At 39.5% G+C, this 26,203-nt stretch overlaps 2 protein-coding genes across 2 annotated transcripts; both read left to right on the top strand.

Annotated features, from left to right (window-relative positions):
- The first annotated feature begins 2,260 nt into the window (after positions 1–2,260).
- On the top strand, positions 2,261–8,908 carry LYSMD3 (LysM domain containing 3). The gene is made up of 2 exons (XM_054283542.1): positions 2,261–2,606; positions 4,605–8,908. The coding sequence occupies exons 1-2, from the start codon at positions 2,346–2,348 to the stop codon at positions 5,211–5,213; spliced, it is 870 nt and encodes a 289-aa protein (XP_054139517.1). The 5' UTR covers positions 2,261–2,345; the 3' UTR covers positions 5,214–8,908.
- A 13,594-nt stretch (positions 8,909–22,502) lies between these two features.
- MBLAC2 (metallo-beta-lactamase domain containing 2) lies at positions 22,503–25,522 on the top strand. Its single transcript, XM_054283458.1, has 2 exons — positions 22,503–22,996; positions 24,538–25,522. The coding sequence occupies exons 1-2, from the start codon at positions 22,552–22,554 to the stop codon at positions 24,924–24,926; spliced, it is 834 nt and encodes a 277-aa protein (XP_054139433.1). The 5' UTR covers positions 22,503–22,551; the 3' UTR covers positions 24,927–25,522.
- The last annotated feature ends 681 nt before the right edge of the window (positions 25,523–26,203 follow it).

Raw genomic sequence — 26,203 nt, 5'->3', positions numbered from 1 at the left:
AAAATTAATTTTCCTCAATATCCCACAAGAAAACTTTGGGCTTATGGGAAATTAATTCAATTTTGTTGTCTTCAACGCTGCTCTTTCCAGAAATACAGTGGTGGAAGGCTCATTCTACCTGCATTTAGCATCCCCAAAAAGACATAAAATCATTCTGGGACTCCTACAAATATGTTCACACATTTGTCATGTAATCTGACAATACAAGCTTTGTTGGATACCAAGCTTCTATCTAAGCCTTCAGTGCAGCTGTGTTAATCAGCACAAGCTGTGCTTCTGACCCATGATAAAAATAGAAAGCTTATTTCTGAGCAGGCTTTGATTGGTAAGATGCTATGAAAGAAGAAATTGCGCCAGTCTAGGAGAAACCACACTGTTCACAGTTAATTAAACCTGAAACACTCAGCAAAGACAATTTTTTGTGGGGCCCAAGTGTCAAGAAAATACCCTTAACTAGGCTACTAAATGGTTTAGAAACTGTCTGGACTTACAAGAAACTTTGGTATGAGGAAATTATAACTTCACTAGGTATCCACTGGGCTCTTTTCACAAGTGCAGAATAAGAAAGCCAGAAAATTAGCTTAAATGAACTTGTAGAACTTCCTATAGGAACAATATCACATTGAAATGCTAGTACTAGTCCATGCTTCTTCACAAACAGCAGTGATCAGACCTGCATGAAATTGCCAGCTTGTTATTTTGTGCTGACTTCTGTAACTGAGAATATTTCTAATCTTTCAGGCAAACCTCTACGTTCTTGAGAGAAATGTACTGCTCGTGTTGATGCTATTTGGCTAGGGAGTACCTAGACAGTCTTGGGAATACCTTTATTTTAACTGATCCATCCATTATATACAACAGAATACTATTTCAAGGTAGATACAATGTGTAAAATATACACACAAAAAATGGGCTGACATACAAGAACACAATGTACCTTCATAGCTTGTTTTACAATATCTGGAAATGTGGCTTCAATTAAGCTTCTATGGGTGTGAATGTGACACTTCATAGAGCTACACAATTGTAAGCTCTTATTTTTACGTCTTCAGACTCAAGTAATCTGGTTTTCTAAAGTAAAGACATTTAAAAAAATAATTTTTTAATATCAAACATGTTTCTAACCACTTTGGTTGTTTAGCAAGGCTCAAAAACAGAACAAAAAAAAACCCCAAACCCTAATTTAAAAGTATCTTAAGATCAAATTTAATCTATTTTCAAGAACCAGACCTGCAAATTCATTTGCCTTCAACAATTTTTAACAACATATTTAGCCTTAGAGCCATCTGTTTTTTTAATACTTTACTCCTGCTAAGGCTGTGTCAGCAAAAAGACACACTAAGTTAAATCTATCTAGGACATCCATCTATTGCCTCAGCACCCCAAAAGCTGCTGACAGACCCCTACAGCAGAAATTATTCTGCTAGGAAAAGAAAGCTGAAATATCGACAGGGTTAAATTTGTGGTACCTCTCTTGTGAGAAAGATCTATCAGTGAGGGCTAGATTGCTGTACCTTTGCAGTACTAGTGCCGAGGGGACAGATGTGAAGGGATTATAGAGAAACTGCCTGGCAGTTTCTGAAAGTGCAGCAAGGCTGTAAGAGCCAGGCAGGACTAAGAGATAGAGAACGTGGAAAGGAACTGCGAACGCTAGGGAAAAACAGTCTCAGAAGAACCCTTTTAATGACTCAAATACATGGCAACTTCGTGCATCTGAGCAGACTACGTTTCTCCAGAAAGAGGATCTGCAAGAGCACGCCGGGGGCTCCAGGAAGACGAGGGTGAAGCGCCTCCTCGCCCGGCGGCGCCGGCCCCGCGCTCCGGCCTCCAACGCCGAGCGGCTCAGTCGGAGCGCTCTCTGGGCCGCAGCGGAGCAGGGCCGACCGGAGCGAGACGGCGCCCGCGCCAGGCGGGGCTAGAACGCGCTCTCCCGCCGGGCCGGCTCCGGCTAGGTTCGGCTAAGCCCCGGGGCCGCCTCCCGCCACCCCCGCCCCCGAGGCTGCGTGCGGCCGGCGCCTGGGCGGGGCGCGCTGCGGACGTGGCAGCGCGGCCGCCATCGCGGTGGGTACCATGTGGAGTGGGGGCAAGTAAAGCTGCGGTCCGGGGCGGAACGGGCCGGCTGGGCTGGGCTGGGCTGGGCAGGGCACGGCACGGCACGGCACGGCACGGCACGGCACGGCACGGCACGGCACGGCACGACTCTCACCTCCCCTCCCCACGGCGGCGTGGCCGGCGGCTGCTGAGCCTGGAGGGAGCTGGGCGGGGGCGAGGAGGAGGGGCCGGCGTGGGGCTCCCCGCGGAGGGCGCCACGCCTGCGGTCCGTTCCACAGGGCCACCCGCGGAGCATGGCCGGCAGAGGCGCAGGCAGCGGCCCGCAGCCGTCCGCCGTGGCGCAGCCGCTCACCGGCGGTCACTTGTACCCTTTCGTGAGCACGGAGAGCGAGGGGCCCGAGGAGGAGGGTGAGCTGTCGGAACTGCGGCCGCGGGGCAGGGAGAAGGTCCGGCGGAGCGCGTCGAGGGACAGGCTAGATGATATAGTCCTGCTGACGAAGGACATCCGGGACGGGGACACGCTGAACGCGATCGCGCTGCAGTTCTGCTGCTCCGTAAGTGCCCGGGCGCGGGGCCCGCGAGGCCAGTCCCGGGCCGGCTGCGCCCGGAGGCAGCGTGTAGCAAACGCCGTGTGTCTCAGAAGTGGAAAATTACGTCAGGATTGTTCGTGTTACAGCGCAGGGTTCCGGTTCCGTGGGCTTTCCCCCTTAAAAGTAATATAAGTGTGAGAAACAAGTTCATAGTTTTGGTTGTGACACTTCTCAAGAGTGTTACATTCACAGCTGTTCTCCAGTCACAAGTCGGCACATCTAGTGCCATCCTCGCTGTTGGGCTGGGGGACAAGGGTGAACTATCTTAAGGATCCACACTATCTTTGTGTGGAGCCCTAATTCCATCACAATAGGGGGAAAAAATCATCCATATTTTTCTTTTGAATTCCGCTAAATTGTCCTAGTATTTTAAGCATGAGCTTGCTGTACTTTTGGGAACTTTCCACCCCTGTGCACCCCTCTTTGTGTTCACTACTTCAAGCTCAGTTCTTACATTATTCTGGTAAATGTTCTGCCTACCCACTAATTTTGGCTGCCAGTACTATTAAGGCAATGGCTTTGGTCTTGGTTGATGTTTCCAGTTTAAACAGGAAATCAGCTGTGTGTGTTGGTGGGACTGACCGCTAAGTGCACAGGTGCCATGAGGTCAAGTTGAAAATCTGTATATACAGAATATGCTGTCATCTAATTCTTCAGGCAGAAACAGAATTGTGGGCCTCCTGTTGTGACTTGAGGTATTAAAGTCTTGACATAACTAATCATGGCAGACCTTAGCCTCAATAACCAAGTCTTGGCTTCAGAACCTACTGCAGTTGGGTATTTTGAGCAGCTTTATGAGGTCAGACCTCACTAAGAAAGGAAGAATAACTAAATTGTGCTCTTTCTTGCAAATCCAAGAGAATGTGAAGAGCAATCCCAGGACTTGAGGCAGAAAGTATAAGTTGCATTGTGGTGGAATCATAAGTTGCTGCATTTGGCAGTCTTTTTATTCTTGCCCAATTTATTGAACATCATACACCTAACAAATACACTGCCATAGTAGCTGAAGGACTTCTACACATTAAAAAGGTTTGCGTGAACTTGGATACAGTGCATCTTCAAGTGAGCGTAATTCCTGTGTGCTTTGCAGGTGTTGCAGAAGAGCACTTATTTGGAAGTACTTCATTATGGTGAAGTTTGTGGCTGTGCCTGCTACAGTGAGGGAGTTACCATCTGAAAGTGAAGCCAGTGATTATCCCAGTGCACTTAAATCCCTGCAGAATGTTTCACATTAGACTTAAAATCTGAACTTACTGCGGGCAAAGTGAGATTAATTTTGAACAAGAGTAGGAAAAGGGAAGAGCTGACTTAGGTAAGGTAGATGACAGTAGTTTAAAAGTTATACTTGTTTTCTGCCTTAGCCCCCAGAAGCAGCAAAAAATCTTACTGGTGGCTAGGTGAATTGCAAACTCATACTTTGTAGTAACTCCTAACTCAGAACTTTTTCACTGAATTAGAAATTACCAGTAATTTACATAATTTGAAAACTTAAAGTGAGGTGAATTCTCATTAATTTCACAGAGATAGTTGCCAGTTGAGAGCTGAACGTACATATAACTTAATGTATCTGTGTGAAGTGACTTTCAGTCTTCTTATCTGAAGTGGGAGGGGTTTTGCATCATAATTAATTTCCTTCTTGCTGTAAAGTTGCTAAGATTTGGTCTTTGACCTCTTCTGACTTCATACTGTATGAATGGGTATCAATTAAAAAAACCCACAAATTTAATGGTAATAAAAACCAAAGGCCTTGCCCTAGACTTCAGCTTGAAATCTGAACTTAATTTGAGCAAAATTATATTTTGAACAAGAATATGGAAGAGGAGAGCTGACTTGGGTAGGACAAAAACAAAGGTCTTATCTTTGTTTCCTTACAAAAGACTTGTATTTCTTAAAGGTGTAGTACTGTTAAAGGAGTTTTGGTTCAATGGAATACAATGTTTTAGCTGTTGTTTTCATTTTTAGGTTGCAGATATCAAGAGAGTTAACAATCTTATCAACGATCAAGATTTTTTTGCCCTGAGGTCTATCAGAATTCCAGTGAAAAAGTTCAGTGTATTGACTGAAACCCATATATCTTCAAAAGGAAGACCAGCTCTTCGGCCTGCTCTGTGTTCCCCAGAAGTACAGGAAACATCTCTTTGTGATAAATTCTCTGCTAATGAGACTGCTGGCAACTTCTTAAAAGAAGTCGATCGAGATATAGAAGAAATAGTGAAGTGTAATGATACAAAGAGAGAGAATCTGAATGAAGTTGTTTCTGCTTTAGCAGCCCAACAGATCTGTTTTGAAACTGATGGTAAAACTAAAAAATGCAAGGATCCTTACTATGGAGCAGACTGGGGTATAGGATGGTGGACAGCAGTAGTGATAATGTTGATTATTGGCATAGTAACTCCAGTTTTTTATCTCCTGTATTATGAAGTTCTAGTGAAAGCAGATGTCAGTCACCATTTTCCAATGGAATCTTCTCATTTGTTTGTCACAGCAGTATCACATCAGAAAGAAACAGAAAATGGAATAAATCCAACAAATATTATGAAAGTTGATAATCAAGGAGACCTTCAGCATTAATAGTGGAAGACCCTAGACAACTGTTGTTTGTAGATAACATAGGTAAAGGGGAATCCACAGAATGCAAAATGCACTTGGAATGCAGAGAAATGTACTGATGTGTGACTTGCCTATATGGGCAGTGTTCCACAACAAGGATATTTCTGGGGATCACATAATCTGAATATGCCTGAGATAGACAATTTACAAGACTGGGTTGTATATTAAGGTATGAAGTAATCTCTAAAGCTTTGCACCTTTTTCTGTTTTGATAGGCATGTTTCTTAATTAATGATGAGGTGAAAAAATATAGTTCAAACTAACACACAAGGAGTCTGTGTTTTACAGCCCAGAAGTGGGCATATGGGGATAGCTAACGTTTAAACATCTGAAAGTATTTACAGAATTCATAGTACGCTTGACATTTTAATATCAGGTTTACAGTTCTAAGTTTAAGTGGTGTTCTCATAATTTAATCTTTCCTATAGAGTAACATTTCTTTTAAAACTCAATAATTCCATAATTATTAGCCAACATGAAGTTCTTTTTTACAGAGGCAGTAGCAAACACTTAAAACTGGAATCTTAAAATCTTGTGCCTATAGTCAACCCATTCTTTAGTACTTTTCAGTATAGGCACTAGGGTAATTTGTTTTCTCTGTGGTTCTGTGCTTCAACACAGTCCACTTAGGAGTCCTCTTGAAATTTTACATTGTTCCGTGGTATTCTGCTGAAAACTGACTGGACTGCATTCTCATCTGGTCACTTGTGTGTAGAATGAAAGAAGTGCTAGGTGTGGCACATTGCTTTAACTGCCCCAATAGTCCTTATTTTCTGCTAATAGATTTATCTTTTTCCCCTTCCAGTTAATCTCAGTTCAGGACCAACTGATTCTTCAGATAGCAGTCATGTGGGTACTGAGCATACTTACACTGCTCTTGTGCCCATGAACCTCAAGCTCCTAACTTTTCCCTGAAATGTCCTAGAAGACTTCAAATGATATTTAATGCCTGCTAGCAAATTTGAGCAGAATAGACAACTTGTACTACAGATTTGTACTTTACATCTTCGTGTATTTATTAACCAATCCCCTCTTGAATGTTTCTCTTGGAGTTTCATGATCAACCTTGGTTTTTCCCCTCTTTTTCTTCCCCATCTAAAAATGCTTCAAGATAAAAAACAAACAAAAAAACCCATAAAAAACATAAATAAAGCCCCACACCTCTGGACTCTTCATACAGAAAGGAGGTACTTGTGTACTCAGAGTACTTTTAAATAAAAACTGAGATGGTGCCTATAATTATTTTGGTTATATTTGCCTTGTGGAGTAAGAATTCCATTGCCCTGTTCAAAACAGTATTTATTACCAAAACCCAGGATAACAAACTTGATCAGGACTTAAAAATAAGTGGAAAAACAGACAGCATCCTTTAAACTAGTATTGTAATTTTTTTAATGAATGTCTTGACTAAGTATATGCAGTACAAAAAGGTAAAGTGAATATGTTCTAACTGTTGAGGTATTCCAAAATGCTTTGTGAGATTCTGAGAGTGAAAACTTAGGCCCCATTTATTCTTGGAGCACCTGTTTCCTCAAGAAGTGGAGCAGAGAGTCTTCACTGGCATGCCAAGTGTATGAACAAGAATTGCTTAACTTGTATTATTTTGAAATTGAGGCAGGCCAAAGCTTGAAGGAAAATGGTGTAAAGTTAGGTGCCTGAACTATGTTACCGTTGAACCTTTTGATTAAAGGAGCATCTGTGGAGATCATGAGCCTACTCATAGTCTCCACACTAGAAAAGGGATTACAAACAGCATGAACTTGATGGTTTGCATAACACTTGTTTTCAAAGATCCTTTCAAATAGTAGTTATTTTCTTTAAGCAAATATGCCTGTAAGACAAACACTGAGGTAGCAGTTCTTCATGCAAAAATGCTTCACAAAATAATTTATGGTGGCTAAAGCGATACAGCTCTCATGGTTAAAACTTTAAAAGGTGACTCACTCTGACAAGAAAGCTTTGGCACATAAAAAACAAATGCTTTCTATATGGGATGAAATTTGGTATATAATGCATAATTTTTTTGCTGCATAATTTTATTGTTTTCCTTCTCCCATCCTGTTGCTGAAACTCACCAGTTCTAATACTTTATCATTCCAATTCTTATGGATTCATTAAAGAACATTAAATTAGCTATTGTGATGATGCAGCATAAGCCTAATATATAACACATACCTGGACTGATGGTTACTAAATTGCTGTTGGTACAGAAATTAACTTAACTGTGGTTGTGGTTCGACTAGGTCAGGAAGGATTCTGACCTGTTGATGTATGAATACAGAAGTCTCTGGTGGTACAGCTGAAGAGTCCTCTAGTGTGTCCCAGACTTCGGGCTTTTACAGTGTCAAAGACCTGTGGCTTACTGGCACTGAGTTAAGGGTGATGTGCCTTCATTTACCTTAAAATAAGCAATCTTCACAGAAACACAAAGGAATAGCTATTTTATGGGACCATATTCCATACCAAGAGCCTGGTATGTTTTTACATATGTATTATGTAACATATTTTATACAGTACATTTTTAATTAGAGTTAACTTTATCAGAAGATACAGTAGAACTCTTTTCAAGACTGTAGGACTCCTGATCCTGGTAATCTACAACCATCAGCTGGCTTGCCTTTCTGCAGAATGTGGGGATCTTTACAGTTTTTTTCCAAAGTACAATACAGCCAGTAATTCATCATCACAGCCTAGAATAAACCAGATAACTGCTTTGTGAGGAACTTAAATCTTATTCGAGATAAAATCCGTGAAGGTAGTCTTCTAGAAATTGACTTCTTAAACAAACAAACAAAACCAAAGACAAATAAACAAAAGAAACCCCAAAAGCAAACAAAAAAGGGCCAAAACCTCCACAAACATGGAATAATTGAGTTGTAAATCACCTTTTGGAATAATTGCAACACATTCAGTTTTAAACTTAAGTGCATACTGCACTGCTGGATCATAAAAAAATCTAAATGTTTCAAGTCTGGTGTACTACTTCGGAATAAGTTCTCACAAATAGTCTTTGTAACTTGTATAAGGGCTGAAAATACAACTATGTGAAATACTTCTGAGTGAGGATGCAAGTCTTATTTTAAATACTTCTGCTCCTCTGCTTTTAGAAAAACGTAAGTAATATATGTAAAATAAAGATTTTATTTTAGACTGCAGTGAAAATGGTGCATCTAATATATTTTTAATTCTATGTATTTTGCATGTTTTATTACAGCAGTCTACTACTTGTGTTTGTTTAGGCCAATTTTTATGTATGGTCTACAATAAAAATCCTTAGCCAGCAAGTACTTTGTTGGCAGTATTCATATCTAGCATACCATAATTGCAGCCTTTATTCTGTTCATGCCTTGTAAACTTTGAACTTCTCTGCATAAATTTTGGAGAACACTTTAGTTCTTAGAAATAGGTATGAACAAGTAAGGGAGGGATCAGTGAAGTTCTTAGACAGTGAGATGACACTGAAAGCAATATTCTTCTGCGCTATAAATTAGGATTTGAATATATGCATGTCCAAATTTGAAGTTTGCTGCAGTCTAAAGAACAGACATAAGTTTTACTGGCATTATGGTCTTGCAATAAATTCTAAGCAATCAGAAAATCAGCTGCTAAGCAGAGGTGTGAGTATTACAGCTCTGGAAGAGCACAGTCTAACTGCTTTTCAGTTAGACTGGTCTCTGGCACTGATCTGTGTCTTTGCAGAACTTGTTCCTAATTGATGGCTTTATTTACCATAGCTAAACTAATCCTGGAGGGTCCAGCCTAAAACTTTGCAATTCCCTCTGAATGACAGAGGTCACTACAGTTTACCTCTTAAAGGACTCAAAAAAACCAGATTTTCACCAGAATAATGTTTCTCAACAGTGCAGTAGGAAGGCAGTTGCCCATTAGATGAATGGAGAAAGTAATCAGTACTCAAGAATTACTGTCTGCTACAGAATAAGATACTGTACTTGTTCAGGCAAGCCACAACTTGTCAACAAATTTTGTTACCCATGCAGTAACTCTTTTCTAGCATTAATTTTATGGTTCCATCTATTTGCATTTTTTTTTGTAGGGGGTAAGGAGTCTCACCATTCACCTTGCACAGGGAGAACGGCTAGCAGAAGCAGTTATAGTCACAGCAAGCAAATTTAATTTTTAGCATCCTTGCCTCATTCACATCTTCTGTGTTTTGTATATCAGAAGTTCACAGAATAATGCAGAATTGTTTCCCAGTCATCAGTAAGGTGAAACACTTTTTTTAAAAGAAAATAACACTTCGAAACCAAGCAACATAAAAAGCCCAAAACCCCTGATCAACAGTAATGTACTAACAATAAAAAAATATTATTTTTTACTATCAAAATACAGTAAGATATAGAGAATGTGCTGTCACAGCATTCTTCAAGCATCTAATCTGAGTAATAAGTTTTCAATACAACAGCTGTTGGTTTTCAAATAAAAAGGATGCTTCCAAACATTAAGCTTTGGCTTTTTCTTGGCATTCTCTTATTTTTCTAATTAGGACATCATGCATTGGTCCTTCCAAGTCAGTTTATGTTGAAATGCACAGCTGTCAGTTACCTGAACTCAGAAGTTACTTAAAGTTCTTCGAAGGAGTCAGCTACCAACAAGCAGCTTATGTCCATAAAAGCTCTGTGTCTTTTTTTTATAGTGGTCATCAAGAATTTCATTATTTGTTTTAACATTTTACTGTTGAGGCATAGAATTGACTAGTGCAAATGCTTAGACAGTTTCAAGTAAAATGCATACTTTTTTTTTCTGTGCAGAGGAAACACAATGGCATACTCTATTCTATCCATAGGCATTCCAGAGGACCTTAAAAAGGGCATGTCTGCAAAGCACTTAGCAAAAGAACAAAACAAAGGATTCCCTAGCCTCTTTTACAGAATAGTACAATTAAACTCCAGTGTATTTTTGGAGAGTCTGCTTAAAACCAACAGAGCTAAAACATTAAGTCTATTTATACTCAGCCTATCTCCATAATTCTGCTTCATGTAGTATAAGGCTTGAGCAGTTTAATACTTAGAAACAACAGCTGCTATGTTGCTTCAACCATATTGTCATCACTGACGACACCAAAACCATCTCCATCTTCAAAATTGGAAGAAACGTAGTCATTTTCCTAAAGCAATGGGGAAAAAATCACTATATGTATAGAGAAGACAATTTATAGAAGAAAAGTTATTTAAACTGCACTTGAGCATCCACACTTTAAAACAGTAATGGATTATTGGGAAAGAAAAAGGAAAATACTGTAATGAAGTCCTGATATATATGAAACAACAGGCATCACTGTTTTCGTGATAAAAAGGAGTAATTGTGTGTATTGATTGTGTCAACACATTCTTATATACAAGATCTTTATATCAGAGCTCTTTGTGAGTAATAGGTCTAGAACAGTCACTTAAATTTATAATACAATGTAGTGCAACAAAGATAATTAATGTAATAATTTCTCCCAAAACAACTCTGCCTTATTGGGAGCTTGGGACATTTCTTTGCCAGCCAACACATAATCAATGACTGAGATCTGACTCTGTATAAATAGGAAAACTAACATTATACCTCTTCATGCTCTTCTTCATCATATTTGTCTGGTTCTTCTGCTTCTTCATCATCTTCACCTTCTTTGTCTTTTGTCTTTCTCATCTTCAGGTTTTTCTTTTTCCTTATCCTTCTTTTCTAGCACCTGTCACAAGGCAATCTCTTAACGAGGTAATCCCATGTTACAGCAACAGCATATCCTCCACACTACCAAAGAGTTGAGATGCACTTAACAGCAAGACAGTTAGCATAACAATGCTGTGCAAATGTTGTGTGTCAATATTTAAAACAATATGATGTGAAGCACAAGAACTTAATAAGGATTTACTTGGTCAAGCATCAGCCATAAAAAACCATGTCCTGCGTAATAAACTGAGATGACAATTTCCCTTTATCACCCACTGTTAGAACAGTTGACAGAAGACCATGTCATACTTGATAAAGCAATACCTTGTACTGTATGTAATAATATAACTACTTTAAACAACTGGTGAATCACCAGGAGAAAAAATAAAGCTGTTTCACCTTAAAGGTTCCCACTGACACATGGTAACTAATTGCCAACAAAACAGAGTCCTAAGTTTCTCTATGTTTCTTCTCAACTTAGTAAATTGTTTTAAGTTCCAGCATCAGTAGATGGGTGAAACAGCAACAGATTTAAAAACACTGGCACTAGTTCCTCCTTCTGTAAGCTCCAACAGCAGCTCTACTATTTACATTAGACTGTGTTGCTACCCAGCGAAGAGCAGTTGGTTGTTGTGTTCAGGTACAAACAAAAGCAAAGAAAGTCGCTTCTCCACAGCCAGACTCAGACCACCAGTACCACCACCCTTGTGCCACCATGCTGCAGAACAGTTGTCTGTCAAAGTAGCAAGACTGGACCAGAAAAAGTCTGTGCTTGTTATTCCATTTGTACTAATAAACATATTAGGTTTCATTTTCCTTCAATGTCTATTGTAAAATTTAGAAAGAATATGCACATCTTACTTCATTTTTTTTCAATGACATCCAGATTACTTTTAGGCTCAGAGTTTTTTGCCTTTTTTGTTTTTGCACCTGGTGAAATAAAATACATTACTGGTTTTTTTTGTTAATGTGAAAAAGACAAATTCTCTTGTTTTACTTGTTCTTAAGAGTAAATACATCCTGACTATGCCACAGAAATCCCATACTGTGTGTATTAAAATTACCTGAGACTTTGAGCTACATCCTTCACAGAGATGCAAATGTCTGATTTACATAAGAGATGCCTGGAAGGCCAGGCTGAAATTCAGTTTGAACAAGTAGTTGACCAAAGGCTGGGCTAAAATACAACATTCAGCTTCACAAAATATTAGTCACCTATATACCTAAAAAATGCTAAGAAACTAGAACAGAATCTCACTTGTTATGTTTAATCATCTTGAAAAAAATAAAAACTCATTTTTACTGACTTATACAAAACATTAATGATGGATACTTCAGACAAGTAGATGTTAGAAAAAGGCAGAAGTTCATTAGCTCTAACAGAAGGCATGATTAATACAGCTACATGGCTTTTTGACTACAGTTGGCTCTCATATAATGAATCTATGTTGTGTATTTCTGCATAGTCCCCTGATTCATGAGCATAATTTTTATCAAGTTACTCCCTGATTAACTGTATGGTGGAGCAAAGATCAAAAATAGCAAACTATATACCCAGGTAAGAGTTATGTGAATGGCAGCACCCTAAACCAAAGTTCCTCAAATGCTCAAGGACAGAGAACACTGGGAACTGCTGAGAAAACACTTACATTTTATCAAAAGTAGTCATATTAGTCATAAATAACATTGAGTTTATTTCAGTGTTTTGGCCTAGGAAAGGATTATATGACTAAAGCACTGCACAGAGCTCAGGGGAGTCAATCTGCTCTGCAAAAACATGAACAGCATCAAAGCAAACACATCCAGTATGAAGTAGGCTTTTAGGAAAACAAGCAGAAAGTGCAATTCAGAATTATCATCCCTGCACAACCTCCTGCAGGCTTTTACAGATAATACATGAAGAACAAACAGACATGAGATTTGTGTCTAAGAGCTGGGCATCTTTGGTGCTTATAAATTAGAAACATGGTGTGTAATTTGCAGGCAACCCCAGGGAAGAAATGAGAATCTTGATTCCATGTTTCAGAAGACTGATTTATTATTTTATGGTATATATTATATTAAAAGAAAATGATATATTAAAACTATACTAAAGAAAGAGAGAGAAGACATCAGATGACTAGCAAATAAAAGAATGAATAATAAAATCTTGTGACTGCTCACAACCTCAACACAGCTGGCTGTCATTGGTCATCAAGTAAAAACAACCACATGAGACCAATCAAAGATGCACCTGTTGGTAAACCATCTCCAGACCACATTCCACATCCATAAGGTAATTATTGTTTACATTTCGTTTCTGAGGCCTCTCAGCTTCTCAGGAAAAAAATCCTAGCGAAAGGATTTTCATAAAATATGTCAGTGACAACACTGACCCATTGTTAGAACTATGGGAGCAAAATAGCTCCCTATGTTATGTACCTTAGAGGTGCAATAAAATACAGTCTAATACCTGGTCTTCCAGTACTTGGGCTAAAATGCATACATTTGAGTGCTATATACCTATGCATATGGCTGGCTTACAATGTCAACTGAACCCAGATGACATTTTTATTTATCTTATTTATGTATTTTTTCTTTTCAGCAGGCACTGCTGGTATCTAGGATTTTGCATTTCACAGCCCAGGGTCAGTGTGGAATTCTACCCAAAGTTTTGTCACTGAGAAGGCAGTTAAAACATCGAGGGAAACCAGAAAGAGGGAGGGCAGGTGTGTAAAAGTAAAGCTGCCTCTGTGCATGGAACTGTACTGATCGCCAAACCACTCCTGCAGGCTAAAAAGGGAGAATGGTAGGAACTTGGTTTGAATTTCTGTACAAACTCTGTTGATTTGTTCACCTTTTTTCCACCATGGTTAAAGTGTCACCTAAGCTATGCGTCAAAAGAGACAAGTACCAGGAGCTCTAATGGGTCATTAGTCAGCTATGTACAAACCTTCTGACTAATATATAACTCTGTATCATCAGGATTCCACAAAAAAAAAAAAAAAAAAAACCAAAAAAAATCCAAAACCAACAACTAAATGTATCATCAGGAGTCCACAAAAAAACTCTTAGCCCCACATTGTTTTTGCTTTTAGGGGAACCTGGTTTTTAATCCAATCAAATTCTGGTGGTCAGCTGATCTTTGCCATTATAACATGTAGAGGAATGTACTTTTAAGAGCCAGTAGAGAAACTGGAACTAAAGAAAGAAAAATTCCCCCATTGAGCAGTCATTCTCTTTATGATCTCAGGGCGAAAACTATTGTGCATAGGCTTATAAAAGTCCATGGTTTCTTCTTTTGGAATAAAACCCAGGTATATTCTGGTCCCATCTTTGGAGATTTTGCAAATAAATATTTCATTTTCAGTTGAATCTTACAGTCTACCTTCTGTATCATGCTTCTCAATGATGCTCTAAAAAGGAACAAAGATTCCAGCTGAGCCAGTCTCTGTGACTATGCACATTCCCATTCCTTTTTCTGTTTTATCTGTGAACTGAAAAATGACACATTAAAGACTTGGAAGAAAGCAAACAATTACATATAAACAGACAGCTAAACACAAGAAGCCAAGTGTTTCTTCTCACAGGAGGCCACAAATTTCTACAAAGAACTTAAAATAAGTCATGCATACTAGAAAACCCTTTGAAAAACAAATTGTGCTGTGTAATAAATATCTGGTTTTCTCTAAGAACTACCACTACCAGTTCCAACTGCTTTTCAAGGATCTGATTCACAGTTCTGCAGACAAAAGCTGAAAATAAAGTAAAATCAGGGAAAATAGAAAATAACCCACATTAAGTTACATATAAAAGGTCTAAAAGATTCAAAAATCAACTAAATCATTAACAAGATAATTGAGAAACCAAAATATAAAGGAAACCTGAACAGCCAGTTATTATTGAATAGGATGAGTGCTGACTAAAGATACAAGTTTTCAAAACAAGAAAGATTTGTGGATTTTTTTTAAAATTTTCACTGTTACATATCTTGTATGTTAACACGGTGCATCAACATAAAAGGCAGAAGAAAGGAAGGTAAGTCTGTTCCAGTAAGTTAAAACATCCTACAGAAGCAAAGCAAAAATCACAAAAGGCACACTAATAAAATATTTATGGAAAAAATCTGCCAAAAGCCTTAATGATTTATACTAATTAATATTTCTAGCATTTTTTCCTCTAAGTATCTCCGTTACAGCTTCTGTCTTTCAACTACTATGTAATATTTGTTTCTTAAAATATATAACATACCTTTTTTGTTTGCCTTCTTTGGTCTCATCTCTCCTGGGAATCTTCTATCTGTACAGAAAATAGCTTTAATATAGAAAAATTATGATTTACAGCGGTAATCCTTCCCCTACCACCAGGGAAAGGATGAGTGCTCAATCCTATTTACATACATACCAAAATGTTTTAGTACAACAGTTTTAGGGAATTCTAGCTGTAATTTAAATTGAGGAACAGGAGTCAGGATTGCCATTTTACCCATATAATGACAACTGGCTTCTATGCCAAGGAGACAAAGTTCAGCCATTCCAGTGGCCCACAGGCTCTTCAACTTACTTATTATGTAATTAAGTTTGCAGTAGTGAGCTATAAAAATATGGTTTGGAAAGGCTAATATTTTAAAACATAGCTTCCCTGGACAGATAAAAGGCTGGGTTATTTTTAGTAACATCCATGTTTGCTGCCCGTTCAAAACTCTTATGAAGTGACTAAAGAAAAAGGAGAGTAAGAGTGAGAGCTAAAGTCTGCATTTGTGCTGTCAATCAGTTATTCCAACAGGGTAAATAAATAAAAGCAGATTCTTTCCGTCTTTCCTTTTTTTTTTTTTTTTGGGACAAAACAATACTCACCTTGATCTAAAATCATGCCAAGTACAATAACTCTCAAAATACAGGACTGGAAGGAATATATGACTTGGTAATAATTTCTTACCTTTTTTATTGTTTGAAAAACAGTGAATCAAATACTAAAATATCAGAACATTTCACTGGCTCATAGAAAATTAGCCTTCGATAACCTCAGCTACTTCCTGGTGCCCACGTTTCCTGCTCCTTTGCATTGTCCTGGTACTCCTGACTATCTCTCAATTGCTACAGAGAAAGTGTTACTCAGTTCACAGTCAAGGCAATCCAGACAGTCCTTGATATTTACCTGTAACTGAACATAGAGTATATTTTTCTAATCCCATGTTGAACAGTTTCTTGTTGTTAAACAGTAAAAAACTGAATAAAAACCCCACCCCAAAACAAACAAAAACACCCAATACTCCCAAAATACCATAATTTATTCTTTTATCCTTGAAAAGCATGGAATTGTTAAATGCAGATTTATTCAGACACTAAGTTGAAACATCAACTATAACAGTAACTCTCTACTCTTCAAGAGTTTCACAATCAAACCTTTATTACAAAACCAGTGAGCAACATTTAACATCACTGTGTTATTCATAAATAGCATCCAGTATTCCCAAGTCTCAAAAGGTTGTGTCTGATCACCAGCTTCCAAGACTTCCAGTACTTCTGCAATGGAAGAGCTTTGCATCCTATCCAAAACAGCAGCTAAACACTTTAATCCATTTAACCTTTTTCCAGGCACAAGAAGTAAATTGAGAAATTCATTCTAAATAATACAGTAGTCATACAGTGCAAGTACATCCATTTATACATGGATAATAACCTTTTACATACAATCTCTAATGCCGAAAGCAATACCAAAACTTTAGTATTTTTAAATCAGTCACATTTTTTCTTGACAAATTACCACATGCAAAATCCACTTAGTGCAAAATTACTGAACCTGATTGCACTGTTAACCCAAGTAAGGATAATATTTGCAGATATTTTACAAAAAATAGTAACAAAGATAGCCTTTGACCTTTAGCGTCAAAAACTTCTAGCACATAATCACAGACTCATAGCATGACAGAAGAGTTTGAGTTGGAAGGGACCTTAAACATCATCTTGTTCTAACCCCACTGCCATGGGAAGGTACACCTTCCACTAGATCAGGTTACTCAAAGCCCCACCCAGCCTGGCATTGAACACCTCCAGAAATGGGGCATCCACAATTTCCCTGAGCAACCTGTGTCAGTGCCTCAACACCCTCACAGTAAAGAATTTCTTCTTAATGTCTAATCTAAACCTATTCTCTTTCAATTTGAACCTATTCCCCCTTGTCCTGTCACTACATGCTATTGCCCCATCTTTTCTGTAAATTCCCTTCAGATACTGAAAGGCTGCAATTAGGTCAGCCTGAAGACTTTTCCAAGCTGAATAATCGCAATTCTCTCAGGCTCTCCTCATAGGAGAAGTTCTCCTTCCCTGTGATCAACTGAGTGGCCTCTTCTGGACTTGTTCCAACAGGTCCATGTCCTTCCTGTTCTGGGACCCCAGAGCTTATGCAGAACTGCAGGTGGGGTCCCGCCAAAACAGGGAAGAGGGGAACAATCCCTCCCTCAACGTGCTGGCACTGGTCCAACCCAGGTGCAGCACTTGCCCTCACTATTAAAACTACATGAGATTCCCATGCACCCACTTCTCCAGTCTGTCTGGAGACTGGAGAAGGTCTCTCTGTGGCATTCCATCCTTCAGGTGCATACTCACCAAGGAAAAAGAAGACATCGTAGATGAAGCTAAATCTTAAACTTAGTTATTATGAAGGCAAACAGAAAACCTTCTCAAAATTGTGCATGAAAGAGTCTACAATTAAAATAACAGTGTCTCAAGGGGCATTCATAGATGTAGGAAACTATCAGCAAAGAGAGGAAAAGAAACAAGTAGTTTTGATTTCAGTTCAAGGCTCTTTAGTGAGGAAAAAATTGCTGATGCCATCAGTAAAAAAATACATTGACTGACTCTTGCCACTCACAACCAAGGAACTACTTCCAAACCACTGCAAAGGTGGCAATCACCCAGTCTTGGAAGATACACCTACAGGAAAATATGAGTGATTCATAACTTACATAGTGGGGTAAATAAAGAAATTTCTATAGAATATGCCTGCTATTCTCTCAAAATGAGTGTTGAATGATGGAAATCTATGCTATTTGGCACATTTCACATCAAAATTTCCAGGTAGAAGGAGACAGGGCTTTCATTTGCTACCCGAATAATGAAAGATAGACAGATACATCCTAACTAATAAAACGTTTCCCTTCTCACACTTCAAAGGACCACCTGGCTCATAGATACTGCTCTGAGGTTTTATAACAATCCATTCACTCTTGTAGCAAAGACAATTTATCAAGTTCCTGCTTACAGCCCACTTTGTAACACCCTCTTAGTTTTACAAAATGTTCTGTTAACCAGGTAACAGAAAATATCAGTAAAAAATAATCTACTCCACAGTTTTCTTAAAGCTAGACCACTTTTGCCACAGAATGCAGTCCCAGAGACAACTGCACATTACAACTGAGATAAAAACAAGCTTTTTAAATTGAAGACCATCACTGATGTAATTATAACCCACCCCTCAGATGTGGCATTTTGTACAAAATCAAGGGGAAATAATTATTAAAACTGTTACACAGTCATTCATAGTAATCCTAAACTCTTAACTGCCAAAAGCAATTATTCTCACCAACCAAACTTTCTCAGAAACCATTCCTTCTCTCTTCAGTCAGTGGTATTTTTCTTAACCACTTCTATGATAGTGTTACAGCTACATTAATTATGCTATCTAATAACATGGACACTCTTCTCATGACTATTATCATGAGGTCGTGTTGTCTAAAACCAGGCCCTCACACAGTTTCTACCAGATGAATTAAAATGAAATGTTAAGGGTTGGATTTTTGGGATTTGAGGGAGTTTTTTTGTGGGGGTTTGCTTTTGGGGTGTTTTGTTTTTGTTTAACTTGAACCTTGAAAGTGAGAAAGATAAATATGCAAAAACAGTTTTAAAAGTATCCAGAATACTACAGGCAAAATTATAGAATGGATGTTGTTTCTCTCATGTGATAAATGGTGCTAAATCAATACGTGAGTGGTAGGTTGCAAAGCATGAAGTGTATCAGAAGTCCCAGATCTGGACCATGAAAGGAGCTTACTGCTTCCATCTATATTTGCAAGTTGGCCAACACTTTAAATCACTTAATGTTGCTGATATTCCTTAATTGAGTTTCTAATTGCATTTACAGAAACTTTGTGTGAACTCAGAAAGTGTCTAATAGGAATATGCAACAGCAATAATTCACTGCTTCAAATAATTTCACTGTAAGTTAGTCAAAGCTGTAACATACTTTTGGTCATTGTCCAGTCATTAAATCAACACTTGAATTTTTTATTGATTATACTTATACAGCTAGGTTAACTCTGATTTTCCTGAATGACATCAGATTTGCCCTGAGAAGTTTAACTTGGTTCTGAAATTTTGTTCACAGAAGGAAGAAAACCTTTTACCTTCTCCAGGGTATACATTAAATGTACTGGGGCTAGTAATTCTCCTGTAAGACTGACTGTACCTCAAAAGATGCAGTGTATACAGAATTCAGATGGCACAGAATTGTGCTACCAAGCAAACTGCAACATTCACATGAAAAACAGTTACAGATGACTTAGTAATATGAAATCACACATCTTAATTGCAATGCTGGATTAAGAGGATCAATAATATATGGTTCAGTAAGTCAAAAGCTTCCCTGCACATCAAAATGCAGTCAGAAGATGGTCTTTATTCCCCTTTGATTTTCAAATACATCCTAAATGCCAAGTCTCAATTACGCTCCCTTAATTACACGAAGGATCTTTCAGTTATGTTCAAATGCTGGCCCCTGCAGTACAGGACAATCATACACAATCTTTCATGTTTGCATAAATAGTAATTTTCTAAAATCAGCAAATTTATAGCTTCAAAGATTAATGTAAACTCATTTCAGACAAATTCAAGTATCCAGTGTATCTATTCTTGCAATGTCCAGAAAGCCAAATCATGATGAGGACTTCAATGCACTAACTCTTTGCAAGCAATCCAGTTAAATATGTGATACAACAGTTAGCAAAGGGGCAGGAAAGCCCCTTTCATGATGAATTAAGAAAAATGGTGATTTACATTATTATAAAATCCAAAATTCTTAGGGGTGTTCATATATTTCATCTGCATCCTTACCAAAGCCAATAGCCTCCATGTTGAAGGCAGATGAAGCATGTCCTCTTCCTCTACCTGACCCACTGGATGTACTGAAAATATTATAGATCTTTAAAGATATATTTTCCTTACATGTTTCAAAGTGATGTACATATTACCAAGAAAGTTAGCATCTAACAAAGACTACAGGCATTTTAAAACCAGAAATAATTTTTAAATAGCAAGCCACTTTCAATGCCTATCTCAGATTCTTCCACAGACTGTAAATTTGATACAAGCATAAAATCAGCTTCATTCACTTATTTCTGCTAGCCACCTCTGCATGCCTGAAATTAGATGCACTGTATTGGTTCAACCAGAAGAACCAGAAACAGGTGTAAAAAAGTTTAAGAACCCTGAACTTCCTGTGACTACACTCTAGTGTGTTTTTTGAACTTTTCTCCAAAAGGCAGTTTGTGTTTGTCATTCATGACTTCTTCATCCTGACTATTTTTTGTCCTTAATCTTAGTAACTATTTTTGGATCTTGAAAAAGTGACCCAGGCAAAGAGGTAATTAAGATAATCAAAAGTCATGAAAAACTCCAGCAGGACTGCAAGATAACTGCTGAAAAAAAAAAAAAAAAGTTTGTTGTTTCTAACTGAAATATTTTAAAAGGTCATAAAAGAAGAGTCTCCAAAACATTTACAGTCATTTCTCTCCACTTTCATGTTATACCAAGCTTCATCTCATGAATTGCATGACCCATGGGTTGACAAACAAATCAAAATGTGAGAATGGGGGAAGATGTCAATAAATGGGCTCCAAGAGAAGCTGAAGCACTGTGATACTGATCACTCCCACAGACGACTCAGATTGGTGCAAGGTCCGAGCCCAGAAATCCCGTGAGCTGCTCACAAGTAACTGCAAGGTCACTGTACTTGCTCGGTACAACCAGGTTGCTCCAGACTTACTGCTGCACCTGTACGAGTGCACCTGGTTCCCCCCAGACAGAAGCAAAGACCTTTTTATTAAGGCCACAGAAAACATGTTGAGGCCAGTTTTTTTACTACTTGTTACTTTCAACAGAAATAAGCTCTATGTGGATAAAACAAAATCATATTCTGTATTTCCATGCCACTCTGCAGTACAGAATAAATAAGCACAGAGACCTAAATAAATATTTTTTTAAGAAAAAAAAAGGGAAGGGAAGGGAAGGGAAGGGAAGGGAAGGGAAGGGAAGGGAAGGGAAGGGAAGGGAAGGGAAGGGAAGGGAAGGGAAGGGAAGGTCCTCTGAAAATAGGATGAATAGCATGAAAAGTAAGATGTGAGCCTTGCAGAATAGAGAAGATAAAAGACATTGTAAAGCCGCAAACATGAAAATTATATAGATACAAAAAAAAAAAAAGTCAACAGCAGAACAACACAACACAAGTTAAACAAGACGCTAAGCTAACAAGGAAAGGTATTAAATGTAGTGAATATAAAGGTACATTTTTTAAAAGCTGCTTTAAAATTAATTCTTAGTAAATTCGCTTAAAATTACATGGCATCAGTCTGATGAGAATAAGCATTAAAACTGGCAGCATTTCAACTTCACATTTTTACCCAAACTTACAATTTTTTAAAAACCTCAGAATGTTTATGTTTACTGACAGCACAAAGTGACAGTGATAGATGAAAAAATCCTGAAGATTTAGACAACTAAGCCACTAAGGATGATAAAGTTACCCCAACCAGTGTTCTGTTTACCCTGGGGGATTTCTAAAGGATCAACAGGGTGTATTTTCTTGTTTATGAGTAGTTTGTGTGTCATCTATAAAAGAGAAGATTTTCAGATTTAGGCTTTTCAATTTCCTCCAAACCTACGTATGCAGTTCCTCGGGCGTTACTCAGGGGAAGGCAGCTGATGTTTCAGGAGGGAATCCGTGGAATCCGGATCCCCGACAGCTGCCGGACCGCTGGTGCAACAACAGCAGACCTAAGAAGACTGAGCGCTCAGACGAGTTCTCGGTATCCTACGCTTTCCTCACAACAAAATTCCTGATCGTGTTCTGGTGGTTGTGTTCTCTGATTTTGAGAGGCAGGTGCCATCAGTTAAAGGGAAGAACATATACAAAAGAAAGTACTGAACATTGAATACTGAGATTATGTGGGTGTCTTTTTAAACTAAAGCCAGTGAAGGTAAGGGGGAGAAGATATTTGTCCGGAGGGTCGCTAACCTCTGCCGTGTGAGAAGAGCCCTCTCAGCTGCTCTCCGCTCCTTTCCCGCTCCCCGCCCCTCGCTGACGGCCCGTCACCCCTAGAGGGTCCCGCCGCTCCCCGCACGGCCGCAGCGCTTCGCCTTTACTACCCTCTCCTCTGGCGGGTCTCAGCGGCGAAGGGGGCTCAAACCCGCGCCCAGCCGCGCCACGGCTGAACCTCCACAGCCTCTCCGGGCCTCCCCACGCCTCACCCGGCCCCGTCACGCTCCGCCTGCCGCTGCCGCAGTGGGCCGGGCCTGCGCCCGCCCCGCCCTGCCCGTGCCGCCGCCGGGGCGCTGCGGGGGGCGGCTCGCGGGCCCACAGCGCCGGCCGGGCCATGTCGGCGCTGGAGTGGTTCGCGCACAAGCCCCTGGGCGGCGGTATCTTTTGGATCCAGGAACGCTTCTACGAGTCGGGCAACCGGGCCAACATCTGGCTCGTGCGGGGCTCGCAGCGAGACGTGGTGATTGACGCGGGGCTGGGACTGCGCAGCCTGCCCGACTACCTGCGTGACGCCGGGCTGCTGGCGCCGGCCGAGGGCGCCGGGCCGCGGCCGCTGCTGGCCGTGGCCACCCACGTCCACTTCGACCACTCGGGCGGGCTGCAGCACTTCGAGGAGGTGGCGGTGCACAGCGCTGAGGCGTCGGCGCTGCTCCAAGGCGACAATTACGAGGCCGTGACGTGGCTGTCAGACCGGGAGGTGGCGCGGCCGCCGCGGCCCGGCTGGAGTGCCCGGCAGTTCCGCGTCCCGCCCGTCCGGCCCAGTCGCCTGCTGCACGAGGGTAAGGGGGCGGCCTCGCCGCGCCGAGGGGTGCTGGGCGCAGTGCTCTGGGTGTTACGGAGCGGCTTCTTTGCCGCTGAGCGCCTCTTGGTTTACCCAGCTCCTCGTGTAAAACAATCAAATCGATTAATTTCGTCACTCCTGTGGACCTAAAAGCCACCCGCAGTCAGCATGCGACCAAAAAGACTTGTACTGGGTTAAACCGTTTTTATTGAAGGTTTTGGTGGCTGGGGTTTTTTTTCCATCAAGAATAAGAATCACTCAGTAATGTTTTAGTTGACTAATTGAATACCCCAGGTTTACCCTTAGGCTTCAAATGGTATGTCAGCAGGTCATGTTCTGACATCTGGTGATCTTTATTGTTGATAAGCTGTCAAAACATGGAAAGTGCAGATAACAGGACAATTCCTGAAATATCTACTGAGAATAGTTTTTATTTTACAGAATTTACGTGAATTTTACATAAATACATTTACTGAATTTTACCTGACTTATGTAAAATTTTAAAAATCACGTGTTACTGATGTAGCAGTTACAGAAGTGGCTTGTTGCCGATAAAAAAAGATCATTTAGTGTCTAATGGGGGACAGTGACTAGGTTTTTTGGTAACAAAGCACCTAAACTGTGCAATATTGTTCAGTAGATGTTAAAGAGTGGGTGTCAGACAGGTGACACCTTAGGCACAGTGCTTACTCTTTTCTTGGCTTTATCAGGCCATCTCACATAAGTGCTGGAAAAGCAGAACTGAACTTACTGAAGGCTTCAGTAAAGATTGGATGACATTTAACTGTAATAATAGTTAAATAACTATAGTGACATTTAACTATAGTAAATCAATAGAAGTTTCAGTTGTTTTTTTCGTCAAAAAGTAGGGAGGATTATTTTAAAAAAATAGTTTTGTCAAAGAGCAAGTACACTGGCTGCCAGAATAGCATCAGAATTTCTAAGATGTTAACTGAGACATGAAACACAAGTATCAGTTCAGTGGCTGGTACAATTAAAAGGCATTCACATTTAAGCTGTCAAAAAAATGACCTAATGGTAAGAAAGTTCTGTTTTTATATCTTAATGAATGAAGTGAAGAAAGTGTGTCAAGACCGGTGTGTGCCTGTCTTGGTTCTTATGTTTTAGCCTTATGCATTTTAGGAGTAACAGCAGTGCAATTCTAAGGGTAAAATTATAATAAATTGTGAAATATGTTCTTTGCAAACTGTCAAAGAACCAGCTTAGTTGTGTTCTTTTTGTTCCCATTTCATTTTCTCTACTGCATTGCTTTTCACATTGTGCAATTTACTAGAATGTGAGTATATTTCATTAACACAACCCAAGGCTGTGTTAACCATTAGTATAATTGGAAAATACTTTTTTGCTAAGCTTGTATTTTGGACACCTCTTTGGCACTCACGAAGAAAATAAATGCCCCACTCCCACTGTTGCAATAGGTAGTATGTATCAACGCTGCATATGAGTAGGTAGTTCTCTTTATGTCATTTAAGAAACATGGCAAATGCATACAATTTCCTGTAACAAATGTGTTTGCAGGGGATGTGATCAACCTCGGAGATCGACAGCTCACTGTGATGCACATGCCTGGTCATTCACGAGGCAGCATTTGCTTACATGACAAGGACCGGAAGATTTTGTTCAGCGGAGATGTGGTGTATGACGGATCTATGATCGACTGGCTACCCTACAGCAAAATCAGTGACTACATTGCAAGCTGCCAGCGCCTGATGGAGTTAGTAGATAGAGGTCTTGTGGAGAAGGTACTGCCTGGGCACTTTAACATATTTGGAGCAGAAAGGCTGTATCGTTTAGCTTCCAACTACATTTCCCAAGCTGGAATCTGTCACAAGATCTCTACGTGTGCTATGAGATCCATTGCAAGCATAGCACTTCGTGTTGCAAATTCAAGAATCACTTCTCAGTGACAGTTTATTTTGTGTGATCTGTCACATGCTGTAAAACCAAATGGGTTGTAAAAGCATCAATAACAAGCAGAAGCAGTATGTGTTAGCAAAAAGATGGCCAATTGATACAGGAGAGCTTAAAAAATTCTCCCTGTTTTTTTACTTTATTCAAATTTTTATAAAAACTCTGTAAACTAGTAGCTTTAGCCAAAGCTATAGTTTTTCTTTTTACTTTTTCAGAGCATGTTTTTACATGTATTGCAATATATTGTTTTATTGAAATATATTGTTTTATTTATTTAAATTGAAATATATTGTTTTATTTTTGTTACAGCTCTGGCAGATGGATATATACTAAAAGGGGAGGTTTAACATTCATGCTTGAAACCTTGTTGATATAGTACTAGATTTGTGATTATTCATCACCTCCTGCTCAGGTTTTGACCTAAGAGAACTCTTGCTAAGATCTAGTGTGTGGTAGGAGCAGTCCCATTAGGTCAGAGCAGGAGCAACACCTATGCAGGAGTGTGTGAGCAGAAAGTGATAATTCTGTAGCCATTGCCACCCGTGGGCATGGTTATCTGCTGCGCCTCTCACCACTTGAAGCTTTATCTTTGCAAAGTACTCGTTTGACATTTCCTTTGAATACACAAACACGTGGTAATTCTATAGACCAAACTTTGAAGCTGTAAGTCGCAGATACATCAGTTTATCACAAAAGGTTTTGGTGCAGACAGACTGTTGAGGCTTTCATGTTTCCAGGTGTGGTGCAGGGAACCACTGCACCAGGCGAGAGGGAGGAAGCAGGAGCACTCTCACTCACCATTGGCTAGGGAACTGTTCTGCTTGTAGGCTGGTGAGTTAGCAGTTAGACAATTTGTGAACTAGTGAATTAATGTGTTACATTACCCTGTACAAAGTGGACTGAGATTTTGCTGGATGCGTTTATTTTTTTCAGCTTATAAAAATATGTGGAGAGTTTGTTGCTCTGGAAGGCTGAGAGAAGGGAACTGTGACAAACTTAAGGCATTTGTTTATGCTAAAGGGTATTTTCATGTGACAGTGTTGTAACTTGGTTGTTAATCATCTGTGTTAGGGGAGGGATTGAGACTTTACCATGACCTTGCCATAGTGAAGGTGCTGCATTAAGCAGCCAGTACACTTTTTGTCCCAAAGTGAATGTAACTCAAATGGTTTACTGTTTGCATCTGAAGTATGTGCTGCACGTGGTTGTTCTGAAATGTAAAGTGTGTTGCATTGAGTTTGTTCCAAAAAATATGTTGAGTATATTGAGAAAT

Source organism: Melozone crissalis, unplaced genomic scaffold (assembly GCF_028551555.1).
Source record: "Melozone crissalis strain CALT ecotype California unplaced genomic scaffold, PUWL_Pcris_2 ptg000036l_1, whole genome shotgun sequence".
Lineage (NCBI taxonomy): Eukaryota > Metazoa > Chordata > Aves > Passeriformes > Passerellidae > Melozone > Melozone crissalis.
This window is presented reverse-complemented; position numbering and strand designations above follow the sequence as displayed.